The 20715-nt window shown below is 36.6% G+C and overlaps 1 protein-coding gene and 1 long non-coding RNA gene across 9 annotated transcripts in view; one reads left to right on the top strand and one right to left on the bottom strand.

Moving 5' to 3' along the window:
- Positions 1-18600, top strand: part of Znf25 (zinc finger protein 25) — a 25493-nt gene extending 6893 nt beyond the window's left edge. For 4 of the 8 annotated variants that reach the window (XM_013508403.1, XM_013508404.1, XM_013508402.1 and 1 more), the window contains exons 4-7: positions 1986-2112; positions 2365-2460; positions 6477-6540; positions 7058-9826. In XM_013508403.1, coding sequence (XP_013363857.1) covers positions 1986-2112; positions 2365-2460; positions 6477-6540; positions 7058-8126 — 1356 coding nt within the window. In that variant the 3' untranslated portion in view covers positions 8127-9826. Of the gene's footprint in view, positions 1-1985; positions 2113-2364; positions 2461-6476; positions 6541-7057; positions 9827-10938; positions 12960-15480; positions 15539-18321 lie in introns of those variants that run through there. The other 4 variants (XR_001232205.1, XM_013508406.1, XM_013508405.1 and 1 more) reach the window with 4 other exon arrangements.
- On the bottom strand, positions 17424-20635 carry LOC102030479. The gene is made up of 2 exons (XR_264886.2): positions 19301-20635; positions 17424-18356 (listed from the first exon to the last, which is right to left on the bottom strand). It is a non-coding gene; the product is annotated as an uncharacterized LOC102030479 (long non-coding RNA).
- Between the last annotated feature and the right edge of the window lie 80 nt (positions 20636-20715).

Here is a 20715-nt window from a genome sequence, read left to right on the forward strand (position 1 = left end):
TTTTAATTGTGGTAAAATATATATAGTATAACATTTTCCATTTAATCTCTTTAAGGATTTCATTCAGTGGCATTAAGTACATTTATATGGTTATGCAACCATCACTATCAATCATTTACAAAACCTCTCTGTTCCTTTCTTTCCCCCAACCACTGGCAGCTACTACATTATTTTGTCTCTGAATTTGACTAGTTTAGGCATCTTATATATGTGGAATAATACAGTGTTTGCTTTTCTCTGGCTTATTTCATGTAGTGTAATGTCTTCTCAAGTTTCATCCATGTTTGCAGCATAGGTCAGAATTTCTTCCTTTTAAGGCTGGATAATATTGCACTGTTGGTACCACAGTAGGTTTACCATGCTTGGGCACTTGAGTTACCTCCACCTTTTGCTTACTGTGAATAATGCCGTTTTGAAGATGGGTGTTCAAATGGCTGAGTCCTTGATTTCAGTTCTTTTGGATACTTACCCAGAAGTGGGATTGTTGGGCCATACTGAAGTTATTTGTTTAATATTTTTGAAGAGCCACCCTACTGTTTTTCCAGTGGTTGTACCATTTTACATTCATTCCAGCTGAAAATGTTGAGTTTTAATTTTTCCATATATTCATCACCATTGTTATTTTCTGTTTTTTGAATAATAGCTATCCTAGAATGTGGTTTTTGTTTGTTTATGTGTTTTGGGTTGTTTTTATTTTTTAACTTAGAGCAGAAATCACTCTTTGGGGTATATATTTCAGTGAGTTTTGACATGTGCCTAAAAACTTGCAATCAACACCACAGTCAAGCAACAGAACAATTCCATTACGTAAAATTTTCCAAGCTCCCTCTTTGTAACCCTCCTATCATGAGTTCCTGGCAATCTGATCTATTCTTCATCCCTATAATTTTGTCTTTTCCTGATTATCATATAAATTGTATTATATAGTATGTGGTTTTTTTTGAGGCTGCCTTCTTTCATTCAGCTTGATACATTTGAGATTTGATCATGTATATCAGTAGCATGTTCTTTTTCATTGTTAGTTTTCAACTCTGTGATGTACCCATTTATTTACCCATTTAATACTAGAGAAATACTGAAAACTAATTGTTTTGTCTTTTGGCAAATTCTGAGTAGAGCTATTTTGGTAATTCTGAATAAAGTTATTATAAATATTTATATACTGATATTTGTGTGAACACAGATTTTGTTTCTCTTGGGTAAATACTACTACAATGTACTAGAATTCCATTTGCTGCACGTTACTTATTAGCACTAGGTATTCCTAAGTAATCTTAATCCTATACCCTATTCTCATATCATACGGTGTTATCCACAACTTGCCATTTCTCATCCATCCCTTCATTTTGCCAATTATGTACTCCATATTCCTAAAATTTACATGAATTTGAATACCTAATAAAATAAAACATAATACAAAATTCAAATAACTGTCCTCACTTGTGTCCCTCTTGTATCTATTATGTATTTGTCATAGCACCTTCTACATTACCTGCAAGGATTTACATCTTTGATCCCTATTATACCACAAGTTTGATAACAGGAATAGCTGCTTTTATTCATCTTTGTATCTTCAGCAAAGTTGTAGGCACAAGAGATGGGGAACTCAGCAAATATGTATTGAACAAATGTCTATGTATAAAGCAGGGTACACAGCTGGTGGCATAACATAGCTGTCCAGAGTAAATTCTACTGTTATTATATTAGGATCTAATTTAACGTGTCCCTCACTCTCTTTTCCTTCCTCCATTCTTTTTTCTTCTTCCTTCCTTCCCTGTCTCCCTCCATGTCTCTTCTTCCCTTCTGCCCTTTCTTCATCCCTCCTTTCTTCCTTTCTTTCACTGGAGATCAGAGCTAGGGCCTTGTGCATGCATGGTAAACATTTTACCACTGAGCTATATCCTCATTCCTTAATATCTCTTTTCAGTTGTACTCACTTTATGGTCACCAGTCACTTCAGATTGAACTGAAATATGTTGTTTCAGGGGCCTGTGACATTAAAGGATGTTACTGTGGAGTTCACTAAGGAAGAATGGAAATTACTGACTCCTGCGCAAAGGACCCTGTACAAGGATGTGATGCTAGAGAATTACAGACACCTGGTCTCAGTAGGTGAGAAAGACTTCCCCATATGGAACTCCCAGTAGTTTCCACTTCTCTTCCCAGTTGCTGGAATATGTAAGGGTCCTATAGGATTGAATGATATTAGCTTTGTTTCAGAGGTCAAAGTAATCCATTTTGAGTACCAGAAAAATATGTGTCCTAAGTGGGATCCTTGTTGCTTTCTTGAAACTACTTCCCAAATTCCAGAGTCCCTAAATTCCAAGCAATTTGTATTATTTCTCTTATCTTTTCCATTAATAGGTTACCGTGTGAATAAGTCAAATGTGCTCTTAAAGTTGAAGCAAGGAAAAGAGCCATGGATACTGGAAGTGGAATTTCCACGTCGCAGTAGCCCTGGTGAGTTACAAGTTATACCCCTGCTAGCAGGAGGGGTTGGTGCCTCTTGCCTTTTGAAATATTTTTCAAGAGTCTCTCTGAATTCGCTATAATTTGGAAATGATTTGTGGACACCTTATCCGCATGTGGATACCTTATCTTACATGATTGCATATGTAAGAATCCTAAATAATGCTCCCAATTTTTGTTCTCTCCACTTAAATTCTTCTTTGCTATAAATTTTAAAAATAAATTTAGTTCTTTATCCTGTATACAAAATCTAAACCCTCCCTAACCTTATCTGAGAATTTTGTGTTTTTTTCTAGAATTCCCAATTACTCCCTGCCATTGGACTGTACAACCATGAAGTTTTAAAATCTGAGTTATAGATGTGTTTTTAAATGATATCTCTCACTTTTAAATTAACAACATGTCTTTGTTGTTTTTAGTACCAGTTTTAACAACCTAGTCTCTCTTTAAACTTTCAACTCATTATAAATCATTAAGCTGCTCATCCATTATATTATTTCAATACAATTGATACTTCTATATACATTTATCCTTCATATGAAGTACTGATTACCTTTCTTAAAATCTACTGTACCCTTTTTTGGGTATTATGATGCCAAAATAATCCCAACCTGCTTCCTTGAATGTTTTTATGACCTTCTGACTTGCACACTGACATGTTGCAAGGATCAGGGAAAAGGCCTAGTACATATTTGTTGCTCACTAGATATTTGTTGAAAGAATGAATTTTGATTAACAAGACAAAGACACATTTCGCTGTGTTCTGCTCTATGTTCCTGCAAGGACTCACTCCTTCTTAAGACCAAAGCTTGGGTCTTTATGTTGAAAACTCCTAAAACCAATCTCTCTATCTTTGTCTTATTTGTATCCTGGTTCCATATTTTACCCTCTTACAACAAGATGGTTCTATTAATCTCACCTTTTCCTTCTTAGGATCAAGAACAAACTCTTTTTTTTTGTTTTTTGTTTTTTTGGCTTTTTTTTGGTCAGGGTCTCACTATACAGTTCATGCTGGCCTTCAACTAACTCAGTATGTAGCACTGGCCAGCCTCTGCAGTGATCCTCCTGCCTCAGCCCCTCAGTTACTTGCCATGACTATGGGCGATCACCACTGCATCCACCCAAATTTTTAATTTAAATTCTCTAAAGTAGTTGTGTAGTACAGCAGATTTATGCCACCACTGGCCTATCATGGTAAACTAATGCTGACTCACTATTATGGTATATATTTAAACTAATTTTTTCTCAAGAACAAGTCTGGTTCTGTCTGGGCTGCAGCAGCTTATTTGTCCTATTAGCCCCCAAACATGTTAATCTCCACCTTACCCTTCTGTCACATGTTTTGCATGCATAGAAACTTATTTCACATGTATCCAAGTTAACCTTGCATGAGTCCCTATCACTTTTTCCCAAATGCTATGAAATTTCAACTTCAAATCTCTGCTTAGAATTTTTTACTTTCACAGATTATTTACTTTTTGTTTCTTAGAGACCGGGTCTTCCTATGTACCCCAAGCTGGCCTTGAACTCACAGCAATCTTCCTGGCTCAGCCTCCCAAGTTCTGGGATTAAATGCATGTGCCACCACACCTGGCTACTTTCATGCATTTAAAGATGAATATATATATGGTCTGAAAAGGTTCTAGAATGATGTTAAGTAATCTAGTCATTAAGGATGATGTAATAAACTGGAAGCAGAGATATATGAGCCAAGATATAAAAGCAATACTTGAGACTTGTGTTGAATTGTGGGTAATGGTGCTTTGGAAGTACAGGATTTGGTAGTCAGGATAGGTGTAGGATTGAAAATGTCACTTGCTACAACTGGGAATTCATCTTGTTGTATAGATGGCTTGCCCTCCACTTTTTCAAAAATCCTTCTTTTTGATATATACATTTTTGGATATTTTTAACCTGCTGAGAATTAAACCATCTATATAGACAGTGAAAGCCTAAGCTATAGTACTGTTCCTCTAAATATAGAGAAATTGATGACTGAGAAATACACTTTAGTATTGACATTTGGGTTGTGGATAGATAGAACAATGTTGTTCTTTCTAATCTGCAGTTTCACTTTCCATGGACTCGTTATCTGCTTTGTCCTGTCTGGGATATGAATAATTCTTTTTCCAGCATATCCATGCTATGTACATGACCCACTTTAGTCACTCAGTAGCCATCTCAGATATCAGATCGACCACAGAGGGTTGCAGGGCTTATGTTCAAGTCATCCTTACTTTACTTAACAGTGGCCCCAAAGCACAAGGGTAGGGACGCTGGCAATTCAGATATGCCAAAGTGAAGCTGTGAAGTGCTTCCTGCAAGTAACAAGGTGAAGGCTTTGTGTGTATGTGTGTGTTAAACAATATAGTAAATGCTGTATATACTATAGAATATGAAAGAATACAGTATACATACTGTTCAGTACTCTCTGTGGTGTCAGCATCCACTGGTGGTCTCAGAATGTGTCCCCTGCAGGGCAAGGGACAGCACTATACAAGGAACCCTGTGTGTAGGGGAAAGACCTATACTTTAGCTCCTTTCTCCAACTTCATTTTTTCCTCATATTTCCAATAAACACAGTTGTCCACTAATTTTTCTCATTCCACTTACTGTTCACTGTCCTTAATGGGATCACAACATTCTCTGGGATTACCACATTACTGTTCAGTGACACTTGGAGGGTATTTTGTTCTTTCATTTGAGTGTATTTTGCTCCATGCTTTTTTTAATTTTAAAGAGAATTTAAAAAATAATAAAAATGGGGCCAGGCGTGGTGATGCAGGCCTGTAATCCCAGCACTCAGGAGGCTGAGGCAGGAGGATTGTTGTGAGTTCAAGGCCAGCCTGGGCTACAAAGTGAGCTCAAGTTTAGCCTGAACTGCATAGTCAGACGCTGTCTCAAAAAGACAAACAAAACAGAACAAAACAAAACAAAAACAATAAAAATAATACAAAATTTCAAAACAAGATAGATATTAACAACTGTTCTTGTATTACATATTGTTATCTTCATAGTAGTTGTTCAGATTATCAGATATAGGCATGCAAAACTGATCAATTAAGCATTAACTGTTCCTTTCAATAAACCAACAGAAATTAGAATTATCTTAGCTACCTTGTGTGTGTGTGTGTGTATATATATATATATTTTTTTTTCCCCCCTTCCTTCTTTCTTTGCTTTCCCTTTCCCTGATCTCAGTTGTTCTTTCCTTTTGAGCAGTTCCTTTCCCTTTCACAGTATCTATTGTACCTTTTGGATTTTATTTACTCTTTCAGTTTCTTACATTAGGGAGGCAATTCAGTGTTTACACATGTGGTTCTGATGTATTCCACTTATGAGTATGGTTGCTAGTTGCATCCATTTACCTATAAAAGCCTTGAGTTCATCTGTTTTTATAGCTGAGTAATACTCCATTTTATAAAAATACCACACCTTTTGTATCCATTCCTCAGTTGATGGCTATTTATGTTGTTTCTAAGATTTGGCTATGACAAATTGCCCTGCTATAATCATGGGTGCACATATATCACTGTGGTATTCCCACCCAAGAAAGAATGACTGTTCTCAAGAAATCAACCAAAAACAAATGCTGGAAAAAGGAACCCTTCTCCACTGTTGGTGGGAGTGTAGACTGGTACAAGCACTGTGGAAATCAGTGTGTGGAGATTCCTCAAAAAACTAGGATTAGAGGTCCCATTCGACCCAGCTATTCCCCTTCTTGATATTTTCCCAGAAGAATTGAAAACTCCATGTTGTTTTTGTCTTAGATTTTACCTCTGAATTTTTAAAGTCACATAAGTAAAAGTGGCAGCAGTGCTTGGGCTTATAATCAGGTTCTTTCTCTGTCTGCTACAGAAGATTTTAGTGTTTTTAATGTTTTTTTTCCCCAAAAAATAATGGGCAAAGGAAGTTTCCATTTGAGAGTTCTTTCATTTTGGTAGTTGGCCTGAAGCCTAAGAATCAAATCTATAAATATAACTGTTAAAATCTCAATTCCCTTGTAGAAGACCTATGGAATACCCATGATCGTGGAACATCGTACCAGGAAAGCCCAGCTGGTAATTCAAGGCAAGTTCAACAATTAATATTTAAGATAGAAGCTTTGTAGAAAGTCTTGATGGGGGTACTGGAAATGGGAGTATTAGTTAATACTGAATGTGGGAAAACTGACATGGAAGTGAATCCCAAAGAATGTAATCAAAATGGCAATGCCCTTTAACATAAGAGACCATAGTAGGATCAGAAGATTCAAACTTGGAAGTCATCTTTTGTTTCTTCTGAATTATCCAAAGTAGAGTGCCGGCAGCTGGGAAATCCTGTGGCTATAATGCATGTAAAGGTTCATTCTTGAACCTTCAGTGTTAAACTGTAGTGTTAAACTGCACTGTGTGACAGAATGTTCACAGTGGAGAAACCCTGTAAACCTAGTGGATATGGGAACATCTCTAGAAGTTGGTCCTCAGAGTTACTTGAAAAATACACACACACACATACACACACACACACACACACACACACACACACACATATACACACACAGCCTTAAAAGTCTTACCCATTAATGAATCTGAAACTTTCTATGTAGGACTGGAGAACTCAAAAAACTTCAGAAAACTCATCACCAAGTAGAAAGCTATGAATGTGATGAATGTGGGAAGTCCTTCTGCCAGAAGTCTGCCTTTACAGTGCATCGGCATACGCACTTTGAGAACAAGTCCTATGACTGTGGTAAATGTGGGAAATCCTTTTCTAAAAATGAAGACCTCACAGTACATCAGAAAGTTCACACCAGAGCTAAAACCTATGAATGTAAAGAATGTAAGAAGATCTTCTATCACCTGTCATCTCTTAATAGACATCTAAGAATTCATGCAGGGGAGAAACCTTATGAATGCAATCAGTGTGAGAAATCCTTCTACCAGAAGCCACACCTCATGGAGCACCAGAAAACACACACAGGGGAGAAACCCTTTGAGTGTACTGAATGTGGCAAGTTCTTCTATGTGAAGGCATACCTCATGGTTCATCAGAAAACACACACAGGGGAGAAACCCTTTGAGTGTAAGGAATGTAGGAAATCATTTTCCCAGAAGTCACATCTCACAGTACATCAGAGAACACACACAGGGGAGAAACCCTATAAATGTAAGGAATGTGGGAAGTTATTCACTAGGAATTCACACCTCAAAACCCATCAGAGAACTCATACAGGAGAGAAACCCTATGAATGTAAGGAATGTGGGAAATTCTTCTACCAGAAGTCAGCCCTCACAGTACATCAGAGAACTCACACAGGAGAGAAGCCCTTTGAATGTAACAAATGTGGCAAACACTTTTTCTATAAATCAGACCTCACTAAACATCATAGAAAACACACAGGGGAGAAGCCTTATGAATGTACAGAATGTGGTAAATCTTTCTCTGTGAATTCAATCCTCAGATTACATCAGAGGACTCACACAGGAGAGAAGCCCTATGAATGCAAGGAATGTGGAAAATCCTTTTCTCAGAAATCACATTTTATCATACATCAGAGAAAGCACACAGGAGAGAAACCCTATGAGTGTCAGGAATGTGGGGAAACCTTTATCCAGAAGTCACAACTCACAGCACATCAGAAGACACACACACAGAAGAAGAAAACTGACCAATAATATGGGTCAGGAATTTCTGTCTGAACTCATCCTCATGTAATTCACAGGAGAAACCACATGCATACCATTAAGGAAAACTTTTCAGCCAAATTTTTTCCTTGCAGAATATCAGCAAATGCACATAGAAAAAAATTCTACACATTTATTAAGAAGTTTTTACCACACAGTAGATTTGACTGAATATCAGACAATATAGATGGCTGAAACTGTACAAATTATAAAACATGAATAAAACTTTTATTTCATAAGTCATCCTTTATTTTACAACATAGAAATCACATAGGAGAAAAATCCTTAAGTAAAATGAATGTCAAGTTTTCTGTCAGGACAGCCAACATACCACATCCAAAAGCTTACATGTTTGAGAAATTCCTGAGTATTCCACTTTTACACAAGTTGCTCTCATATATTAGAAAATTCAAAGGGGATACCTGCAAAGATTGTGGCAAATATATGTCTTTATCAAGAACTGATGTTCCTTTGAATGTCACATTAATGTTTGGATAATACCTTTATAGATATTTGAAAAAGTTTCACCAAAAAGGAAAAGAATTTGTACTGAGGGAAGCACTTATACTGTACATCATGTTACAGATTCCAAGATTGCTTTTTCTTTTTAAAGAAACCTGCAAATATCGACACATAAGAAAGTTTTTAAAGCCAAAATGAGTAATCAGGCAACACCGTTAAATACACATTTAGAGTCTTAGTGTAGGGCTTATGTATATGAGTGTGCTATAAAATGTAACTTGTAGATGTTTGACATGCATGTGGACCTATCCCATAGTTGTATATAAGAAAACATGTCACCTTAGTTCGGTAATTGTTATGTGTAGGAAGATGTGACCCGTTGTCCCAAAGGTGACTCCTGTTGTTATGTATTATAGTGCAATACTCTTTAAATTATAATGTATCTTTTCTGCCTTCTTCATGGCACTTATATATATTATAGTTACTGCTTTTAAAGTGGAACTAAAATGTTTTTGTGAAATGTTCAGCTGTGTGGTCAGCCAGATTTTGAATTAGGGACATATTTATTTTTGCAAAAGTCTGAACTGCTTTTAAAGTAGCTGAAAACGGTAAAACTATTGCACTCTACACAATAAAAACTGAGTGCTATGTAAGAAATATTATTTCTCTTACATTAACTATTGAAATTTGAGTAGGGTGTAGAGCTATCTGTGTCTGTATTCTGTATCGGAGTCCTAAATGTTCTTCCTTGCCTTTTTCATCCTAGTAGAGGTGACTTAGCATAATGGTTAAACTTATTTTACACAGTAAGTTTTCTGTTACTGAGAGCTGAAAACATTGCAGCCATTTACAAGTATACTTTTATAAATGTCATGTGTTTTAGAAATGATGCACAGTAATTTGTGAATAGGTAGTTTTTGTGCAGTATATTTATATGTTAAAAGCTTAAGCTTAGAAGTACTTTTTCAAGGAAATGTGGTTTTTTACTTGAATTGTGGACTCTGGACTCCTATTGCCTTGGCTCAGATGCCAGCATAGGGCCTGCCGCTCATCCTCCATTGTGCCTCAGTTCCTTTTCTATAAGAGTAGCATTAATAACATCATAGGATTGCTTTGAGGTTGAAATGAGTTAATATTTTTAAAGCACTTACAACAGTGTCTCAGACTCAAGATATTATCAGATATTATCATTTTAATTTACATATCCTGAATTGTTCTGCCAAAAAAAAGACAACCAAGTATTATCTCTCACATTATTGCTGCTAGTGCCTTCATTTTTTTTTTTTCCTTCTCTTTTTCTTTTTTAGTTTTCTTCAAGTAATTCAAACAGAGATCCTGACTGGGCTAGGACAGGGATTGACAAACTATAGCCCATCAACAAGATCTGGTCCACAGTCCATTTTTGTAGCCCACAAGCTGAGAATAATTTTTATTACTAGATGGTTGAAAATTAAAGAATATTTTGTGGCATATTAAAATTATATTCGGGGTTGGGGATTTAGCTCAGCGCCAAAAGCGCCTGCCTGGCAAGTGCAAGGTCATGAGTTTGATTCCTGGTCCCGGAAGAAAAACCAAAACCAAAACAAAACAAAAATTATATTCAAATTTCAGTGTCCATACGTAAAGTGTTTTGAGAAAACTTACACAAACAAACCTCACTTCTTTATGGTTTGCCTGTGGCTGCCTTTACCCTACATCAGCAGAATTGAGTAGTTGTGACAGACCAAATGGAACACAGAGCCCAAGATATTTACTACATGGCACTTTACAAATTAAGTTTTCTGTTACTTAGAGCTGAAAATATTGCAGCCATTTACAAGTATACTTTTATAAATGTCACGTGTTTTAGCAATGATGCACACAGTAATTTGTGGATAGGTAGTTTTTATGCAGTATATTTATATGTTAAAAGCTTAAGCTTAGAAGTATTTTTTCATGAAATGTGGTTTTTACTTGAATTGTCATAATATCAAAACAAAAAATTTCCTGGTGGAGCATAACAAATATATGAAATAAACATTGTCTAAATGAAATTGAATTGTTAATTGATCCCTCCTGTAGTATTCCTGTATTTTCTTTCAAGTTAATAGCCAGCTTCCTCATATTATTTTACAATTTTCACATTATCTCATCATATCATTTCTATGTCATATTTAACATCTAATAATATAAAATTTACAATATTTAACTCTACTATGTTACTAATAACCCATAAAACTTCCAGAATTTCATATACAGATACTGTACCACTTAAGGTTCAACATACAATTTTTTAACTTTATGATGGTATGACAATGACTAGAAAGCTTACTGCAATTTTTAAATGTTATTTTTCCCCCAGGCTACTAACAGGAGGTACAATACTGTACTCAAAATGCTGAGCAGCAGCAGTGAGCCACAGCCTGGTCAGCTACATAATCAAACGGTAAACAGATATTCTACAGGGTACTGTGTTGCTAAACCATGATGTATAGTAGGGCAGGAGTGTTAAATGCATTTTCAACTTAAAGATATTTTCAGCCTAACAATGGGTTTATCAGGATATGATCCCACTATAAGTTGAGGAGGATCTGTAACTGTCAAAGGGTGTTCTAATCCAAAAATTGCTGGCATTTTCTTCCCCTTCCTAATAAAGGTAACTGATTGATGTTGAATTTATTAAGCATCCTTCATTCTGACTTACCTAGTGAACATCTAAAATAGTATTAAATTATTGATTAGATCTGAAAAGGTATACTTTGTACTCACATGGTATAACTTCTGAACATGCTATGTAATATACTATCCATATCTCATTCTAATCAGCTTGAACACAAACACACCAGCTGGGCAGAGTTTAGTAGGTAACATCTATCTGTAGACAGCCCTTTAGGGTAGTTCTTTTTTCAACCTATTGTGAAAGAAGACATTTTCTAAATCTCTGAGGCTTCCCAATAAAAAATTAGATAAACGTTAATGAGTACTATCTGGGGACAGTCCAAAAACTGGCAAATTAAGAATTAAGCCTGAGCTAGGCATAGTGGCTCAACCCTGTAATCCCAGCACTTGTGAGGCTGAAGCAAGAGGCTCACAAGTTTGAGTTCTGCCTATACAATGTAATGCATTGATGACAAACCAAGTGCCCAAACTGCAACTCAAAAGTCATTTATAGCAAAGTGCCAACATTGCAATTAAACCTGAATATCCAATGTTTGGCTGCTGGGGCAATGATGGGGTGGCATGGGTCTTGTGCCAACAGAGAAGGCTCTGCATGCCCACTGTGGTATATGTGCCATAGGTTCACCACCAGTAATATAGTGAGACCTTGTTTCAAAGATTAAACAAAAATTTTAAAGAGCTGGAGAAGGACCTTAGTACAAAAGCCTTAGAATCAAATCCTAGTACCACAGAAATAGACAAACAAATAAACCTGTCCTGATGAGAATACTTTTAGCAAGCAATACTCAACTGATGAGAACAGAATGTTCCATTGCATACACACTCTCATCAGCACATGTGCTCCTGAAGGTTGGCCAGTCAATAACCGCTTTCACTTTGACCATGCTTTCAAAGGTGACAGGTGGGTTACAGCCTCAGTCCAGTGTCCACACTTTTATGACCAAAAACCACCTAGTCCCTTGACACTACTGTTTTTAAAGCCCACCAGTTCCTGAATTCCTTATTTCCCAAAACCTCCTATTATTTCATATATGGTAATTTACAAGTACAGCCCTCCTTTGGTTAGTATGATGGCCAAAGATGCACTATCAATTCCTTTCCTTGCACCCTTCTCTTCATAAGGGGGAGATTCTCATCCCTGTCTTTCATTCTGGTCTAGCCTGAAACTTGTACTGATTTAGGAGAATGTGGCAGAAGTGCCAGGCAACCCATTAGGAAGTGTGCCAGCTTCTACCTTCCTTCTGGAAGCTAACATTTTTTGGATGTCATAGATAGCCTGACTAAACACAGACTGAGCTCTATTACCTACTAACTACTATTGTGTTTACCTAAAAATATATAAAAATGAGGTTCACTGTTCACATCCCATCTATAGTTTCTCATTTGCAGTACATATGAACCATATGTTAACATTTGTACAGCAGGGCATGGTGGTGCACACTTGTAATCTCAGCACTTGGGAGGCTGAAGCATAAGGATCACCATGAGTTCAAGGCTAGCCTGGGCTACATAGTGAGTAGCACACAGCTCTCAGTGTTCCCAGGGAAAACAGCGAAAGGATCAAGAAATAAAAACAAGAGACCAAGCTAGGGTCAGGTGGAACCCTCTCTCTGGATGGGAGAAAAGGAACTGTCCAAGAACTCTAGAGCATTTATTTATACACTCATGAGGTTGATGTCCTAGAGCACATGATATTAAGCAAAAGCAAAACACAGTATGATCTTATTTCTGTGTGGGATCTGAGAAAGTTGGACTCACAGAGGTGTAAAGTAGAGGGGGCTGTGGAAGCTGAGGTCACAGAGATGATGGTCAAACAACGCAAAATTTCAAGAGATCTATTGTATGACATGGTAACTTTAGTTCATGACAACATACTGTGTTCCTGAAAAATTTGACAGTAAATTTTAAGTGTTCTCATGTAGGTAACATGTAGGTTAATTATGGACTTAGGTATTCCACCATATATATTTCAAACGTGATTTGTGACAAATGTATGTATTATTGTCCTTTGAAAAAATAAAATATTAAAAATGATAAATCATTTACCACTTATGTTGATAAGAACAGGGTTAATATATTAAGCATAAAAAGACTTCATAAAAATAGATTAGCAAAAGTACCAACATTCTAAAATAGAAATTGTGGGGGACTTCCAGGAAGATGGCAAAGTGGTAAGAAGCAGAAAAAAACTGTCTCTGAGATTTTCTGTCCAGACATTGGAATATGAAAACATGAGGAGGAGAGGAAGGGAAGTGGGTTCCTTGGACCCAGGAAGGATCTGAAGTGAGAATTGAAGCCCATGGGGAGAGCAAAGAGAAACTTCAATGTAGAAGGAGGTAGTAGATGAGGACTTCTGTGCTGCAAAAAATTTTCTGGTTTGTTTTACATTTTGTTATATAACCACAAATCTAGTTCATATGGTAAAAGGTGGCAAATTAATGGTTACCTTGGTCATTTTTCTGGGCTGTGTTTGATGCTATTGCTTTGCTGATTGTACCACCTTAGCCAAAGTGACATAACTGTTCTAACCAGATGTTCTTCCTGGTATACCAAGACTGACAGTTTATAGTGGCAGTTTTTAATAGTCAACTATTGAAAACAGCCCAAATTCCCATCAACTAGTGAGTGAATAAAGAAGATGTTTTTTTTTATACAATGGAGTATTTCTCTGCCATAAATAAGGATACGCTTGAGACATTTCTAGGTAAATGGGTGCACCTTGAGACCATACTCTTAAGTGAAATAAATCGGACACACATGTATAAACACTGCACTGTTTCTGTCATATGAGAAATGGAAAGTGTACATAAAGACCAAAATGTATAATGTGTACTGTATAACAGGAAGAAAATGTTCAAATGGGTAGAGGAAGAAGGGAGGCAGCAGAGGGAAAGAAAAGAAAAGTTTAAAAAAATGAGAAAGGAAGGAAAAAATGGAAACAAAGCTTTTGTAAATGGTGAGGGGAGGAAGGGTGGGAGAGAGGCGAGGGGGATGGGGGAAAATCAAGTTATATAATGTGCAGGTACAAATTCTCTATGATGATATCATTATGTATTATCATTGTGTGTCTATATATAAAATGTACCAATAAAATCTGATTAGTGGAAAATGAATTGTATAAAGGATATGATTAGGAAACACAAAAGTATATATTTACAGGAAGGTAAATTAAGAAAGGTACCAGAATATGATGGCACATACCTGTAATCCCAGCACTCAGAAGGCTGAGGCAGAAGGATAATTGCAGGTTTAAGGCCAGCCTGGGTTACACAGTGAGTTCAAGGCCAGCCTAAACTACAAGGCAAAAACTTCTCTCAAAACAAACAAAAAAATTAAGAAGTGTTCAGCACATAGAATTCTAAACTCAGAAGCAACAACATAACTTTTTCACTTAACTAATTTAACAGGTATGAGAAAAAAAAAGAATATTCCGTGTCAGCAAGCACTTGGATAAATGTATACTCTTACGGCGCTAATGGATGGGGGCTAGTACAAACTCCAAGAGGAAACATGGATTCCCAAATAGCTCTGATCCTTTGACTCACTTTGCAGTGGGTAATCCTAAAGAAATATTTGTAGGAGAAAAGGATTTATGTAGTATTATATATAATAGCAATGATTGCAGATGAAGGAAAATATAAATGTTATGGAGAATACATGATAGAATATTATTAGGCACTAACAATATTTTAAAACTATTTAAGAAAGTAAAAATAATTGCCTGTAAAGGTAAAGGAGAACTTAAATATAGGTACAAAATGATACTGTGATTCTGTGTGTGTCTATGTAAAACATATATATACACAGGGAAAAGCCTGGTTAAAAACAAATGAAATGTCCACAAATGATGAGAGGAGGGAGGGAAGAAATGGTGCATTTCCACAGACACAAGTGAATTGAGGGGCCCCAGATCCATCTGTCCCCTGATACTGCTGCCTCCAATGGGGACCTTGTACATGTAGCTGGTAGGCACTTCCTGTGACCGCTGACCAAGAAGGGAAAAACACTAGGCCTAGTTTATGGGTAGACTAGCTCAGTAGGCTGGAGGAAGTTAAAAATGAATTCTTGGTATACTTCACATCCACTGAGGCCCACCCCTGACCATGGTAGGACAGACCCTCTCTGTGTGCTGATCTTCCAACAGAAACAAAAGAAATCTAGTCATCAACTGTACGTATAGGAAAATGGCCTCAACTTTAAATATGTATTAATTCTTTGCCAACAGAAAATGCCTTGCTTATTGGGAACAGAGTCATCTGGGTGGTCTGGAGGAGCAGGTGCAGGTATGTAGGGAGCTGCACCCTGTCCTGCAGCCGGCTGCCTTTTTCCTTATACTGACTGGCTGTGAAAACTACTGTCTTTGAAATATGCTAGCCTTACTGGGATGTATCATGATGTATCTGCCCAAGAGATGGTCTGCCTTATTTAGAGTGTAAAGGTTTCCTTTTCACTTTAGTTTTGGGACAGGACTCACTAAGTCACTAAGTGATCAGGGTAGACTCGTACTTGAGATCCTCCTGTATTCATTCCATTTCCTTGGTCTTCTGCCTTAGGGAATGGATGGTCTGTGCAGCATGCAGATGAGATGTCCTTTATGCTACTCTCTCACAATATCTGCAAGTTTTATTTATTGCAGCTTCTTTTCTCACTTTTCTCATTTTTCTGAATATAATTTCAGCAGTGCCTATTGTTGGGCACCTTATAATTTGTTTTTGTTTTTAACCGTGGATCTACATGATGGCATACACATTCAGGATAAGCGATACATTGAGAAAAGTCCTGAGAAAGCCCTAAGATCCCACCTCTGGTAAGCAGCAAAACTATAGGTGACATCTTATAAATAGAAATTTGAAAGAATCCACAAAAAACCTAGTAGAGGTAATCAATTCAGTAAAGTTGAAGGATAAACAATTATTTTTGTAAACCTAAAAATTCATCCAAAATGTATATTAAGAAAACAATTATACTTAGAACAATATCAAAAAGAACAAAATGCTTAAGAGTAGAATTAACGAAGGAAGCCCAAACCTTATATACTGAAAACTACAAAACTTTGTTGAAAGAAGTTAAAGAAGACCTAAATAAGTGGGAAGAACTTCCTTGTTAATGAATACTTATATGGTTAAGAAGACAATACTTCCCAAAAGGTTCTATGAAAATCCATTACCCCTTCACTATAAGTTCTAGGCAAGTCTAGACTACACAGTGAGACTGTCTCAAAAAGAAAACAAGAAAAAATCCAGTATCCTTTTGGACAAAAGTGGACAACATGACTTTCAGATGCATGTGGAATTACAAGAGATCCTGAAAATTCAAAATAGTTGGGATGAACATATCAGAGGAGTCATACTTCCTGACTTCAAAATTTGCTCTACAGCCAAGCATGGTGGCAAATGCCGTAATCCCAATACTCAGGAGGCTGAGGCACAAGGACTGCCACAAGCTTGAGGCTAGCCTAGACTACAGAATAAGCTCAATGCCTGAACTACATAGTGAGACTCTGTCTCAAAACAAAACAAAAAACTTACTACAAAGCTGTAATGATCAAAACAGTATGGAACTATGGAACTGGCATGAAAATAGACATTTAGATCAATTAACCAGAACTGAGTTCAGAAACAAACCTATACATATATGGTCAAATGATTCTCATTGACAGTGTCAAGACCAGTGGAAAAACAGTCTCTTAAAATTGGTTTTGAGACAACCGGATACCCATATATGAACAAGTAAGTTAGCTTGCTGCCTTACATTAAACTCAAAAATTAATTTAAAATAGATGAAAGGCCTAAATGTAAAAGCAAAAACTATAAAACCCTTTGAATAAAACACAAAGTAAACCTTCACAACCTTTGATTGTCAATAGATTCTTAGATATGACATTAAAAGCAAAAACAATAAAGGAAAATATAGACAAATGACATATAATCAAAATTAAAACCTTCTGTGAATAAAAATACTACTATCAAGCTGGGCATGGTGGGACATGTCTATAACCCAGCACTCAGTAGGCTGAGACAGGCAGATCACTGGCAATTTGAGGCTAGCCTGGGCTATACAGTGAGTTCAAGACCAGCCTAAGATACACAGTGAGACACTGCCTCAAACAAAACAAAACAAAACAAAAAGATGCTATCAACAAACTGAAGAGACAACTCACACAATGAGAAGTATTTGACAATCATATATCTGACAAGGGTCTAGCACACAGAAAGTACTCTCATAATAAAAAAACCCAGGTAAAAACAGACAAGGGACTTGAATATATACTTCTGCAGAAAAACATATACAAATGGCCAAAAGTATACGAGAAGATGTTCAGTGTCATTAGGGACAAACAAAACCACAATGAGATACAAGTTCACATACTAAAATGGCTATAGTTTTAAAATGATAACAAGCATTGTCTAGGATGTAGAGAAATTTGAACACTTACACACTGTTTGTAGAAATACAAAATTGAGCACTGTAATGAAAAATAGTTTGGCAGTACTTTAAATAAGTTAAAGACAATAAATATATACACAGCAATTCTATTTCTAGGTATATCAAAAAGAATTAAAAATAGATGTTCAAACAAATAGTTACACTATATACAAATATTTGCTGAAATTCTCTTCACAATAGCCATAAAGTATAAACAGCCTAAAAGTCAATCATGAATAAATAAAATAAGATACATTCATATAATGAAGTATTATTCAGCCATAAAAAAGAAAGGTACAAACTACTACACAGATAAATCCTGAAAACATTATACAACATGAAAGAAGTCAGACACCCAAAGTGCACAAATTGTATGATTATATTTATATAAAATATCCAGAATTTGAAAAAGTCTGTTGAGACTGAATGTAGATTAGTGTTTGCCAGGGGTTAGGGGCTAATGGAAAGTAACTTTAAAGGATATGAGATTTTGTTTCAGGGTGATGACAATGCTCTGGAACTAGGGATTATGCACAACACTGTGAATATACTAAATGCCACTGGTTAATACACTTTACATTAATTTTGTGTTGCATGTGTTTTGCCACAATTAATAATATATCTTCATTGACTTTTACAGGTCAAATTCCAGCCAGTGATGGGGAAGAATTCACTCTGCATGAAACATAAGTTGAAATTTGATTAAGTATATCAACATTTGCCAGAAAATAATCTCTTAACATTCTACACACTGAATAACACTAAAATTCTTGGAAAGTTATTTTAGGGACATTCAGTCAATTTATTCTGTACGTGTTCCAAGTTTTATTTAGAAAAAGCAAAAGAGAAGAGCATCAGAAAGCCATCTATATAGGCTCTGGTAATACGGTTCCCAATAAAAACTTCATTAACTGAAAAATGTGTGGTATCTGACTTTTTCCTTCTTGTTTTTTTTTTTTTTTGTTTGTTTCTTTTTTTTTTTGGGTCTTTTGGAGACAGCGTCTCACTATGCAGTTTAGGCTGGCCTTGAATTCACTTTGTAGCCCAGGCTGGCCTCGAACTCCCAGTGCTCCTCCTGCCCCAGTAGCTCCCCCACCTCTAGGGATTACAGGCCTGAGCCACCACGCCCAGCTTGACTTTTGCTTTTACTGAAGAACAAATAGGATAGTACAGGAATTTATTTCATGGCTGGCACTAGAAGGTTGTTTGCTCATTACTAATTTAAAAAGCAACAAAAGGTTTTTATTTTTAGCTTTTAATGTTGGAAAGTCTTGATGTACCAAAAGAAATCAGGTAGCTTCACTGTTATGATCAATGAAAACCACGTAACACATAACCTTATTTTCCATGGCTCAGAAATATTTGCAACCCAAATTTGGTAACTTTGCCCTATTGATCTACTATTCCAATGCTATCGGCTGGTACACCTCAACATCAGCATCACCTGCAATCTTAAAATGTAAATTTCAGGTCTTATTTTGTGTTTCAACATCTTTCCAGGTAATTCTATGTACATTAAAGTTTTGAAATCATTGTGTTTTTAAACCATTGTGGTATACTGTTTCCTTCCTCATAAAATCCAGTGTAAAACAAAGTGAAGAATGACTTCAACAACTCACATGGGATTTGTCCATTTTCTGCTGATCTTTGAAACATGTAGAAACCTATGAAAGAGTATCTGGGTAGAAAAAAAAGGAATGAAGTCACTAGAGATACGAACTGCCTTGCAACTCCTGGATTCACCTACATAAAAAGGTACAAACAAACATCACCCACTATGTCAGTGAGGTTTGCATGACTGTGACAAAATATCTGAGGGAAGTCAGAGGGAAAGATTTGTTTTTGGCTGTTTCAGAGATTTCCCTCCATGGTTACATGGCCCTCTGGCATTGGGCCTGAAGTAAAAAGTCCTGGGAGGAAGTACACAGTAGAGCAAAGCTGCTCCTCTTGGTGGCAAGGAAGGGAAGAAAGGGAAAGGGGTAGGAGAGAAAATACACCCTTCAAGGGTATACCCCCAATGACCTACTTACTGCTATCAGGTCATACCTCCTAATGTTTCCACCAACTCCTGATAGCCCATTAAGTTATGAATCCATCAATGAATTAAACCACTGATGAGGTCAGAGTTCTTGTGATACAATTTTCTCCCAACATTGAACAGTGCCGCACTGGGACCAAACCTTTAACAGAAGAGCTTTTGGGGACATTTTAGACCTAAATCTTAACACCTTGGAAAAATGTCTCTCTGTGCAACAACATCATTTACCCTGTAGAGGCGTAGGAAGGGACACAAAGAAGCTCTCATATGTCCACCTGTGACTATGACAGGCATGTGGAACGTGGATGTGCAAAAGATTTTTACCAGGTGAATATACTTGTTTTCTGTTCATTTTTAAAATAAAGTATCACTTCGTATTCTCGAAGAAAATTTAAAAGTGAGAAAACAGGTGAAATAAATTACAACATACTAAATGAAGTAACACTAAGTCTTCACCAAAAGTTGCTCCACACACTCATTTCTTGTGGTTTTACCCTTTGAGTTACAGAACTCATACAAAAGCTATGAAAAACAGAGATGGAGGTGCTTCAATGTAAGTCATTTTAAAAACTGTTTTTCTATAGTACCTGTATATTCAGTGTTTGAAAACTAGAGCCTGCGAAAATGTAAACTTTGCTCCTTTCTGGATACTGCCTCTGCTTGGACACTCCTTCCGAAATAGAGTAGTTCTCTTCCATGGAGGATCTTGTTTCTGGCGATGTCTCTTTTTATAAGAGGTGAACTCAGATCCAAGGAAAACGAGAAAAATGCCTAAAAATGCACAACTCCATTATAACTGGAATCTTCTCCAAGGTCACACTGAAAATGTTCCACTCCAGGATCTATAAATTCATTTCTTTTTCCCTTGGGTCTTTTTGAGACAGGGTCTCACTATGCAATTCAGGCTGGCCTTGAGCTCACTTTATAGCTCAGGCTGGCCTCGAACTCACAATGATCCTCCTGCCTCAGCCTCCCGAGTGCTGGGATTACAGGCAT

This window comes from Chinchilla lanigera, unplaced genomic scaffold, assembly GCF_000276665.1.
Source record: "Chinchilla lanigera isolate Chin_1 unplaced genomic scaffold, ChiLan1.0 scaffold00145, whole genome shotgun sequence".
In the NCBI taxonomy this organism is placed as follows: domain Eukaryota; kingdom Metazoa; phylum Chordata; class Mammalia; order Rodentia; family Chinchillidae; genus Chinchilla; species Chinchilla lanigera.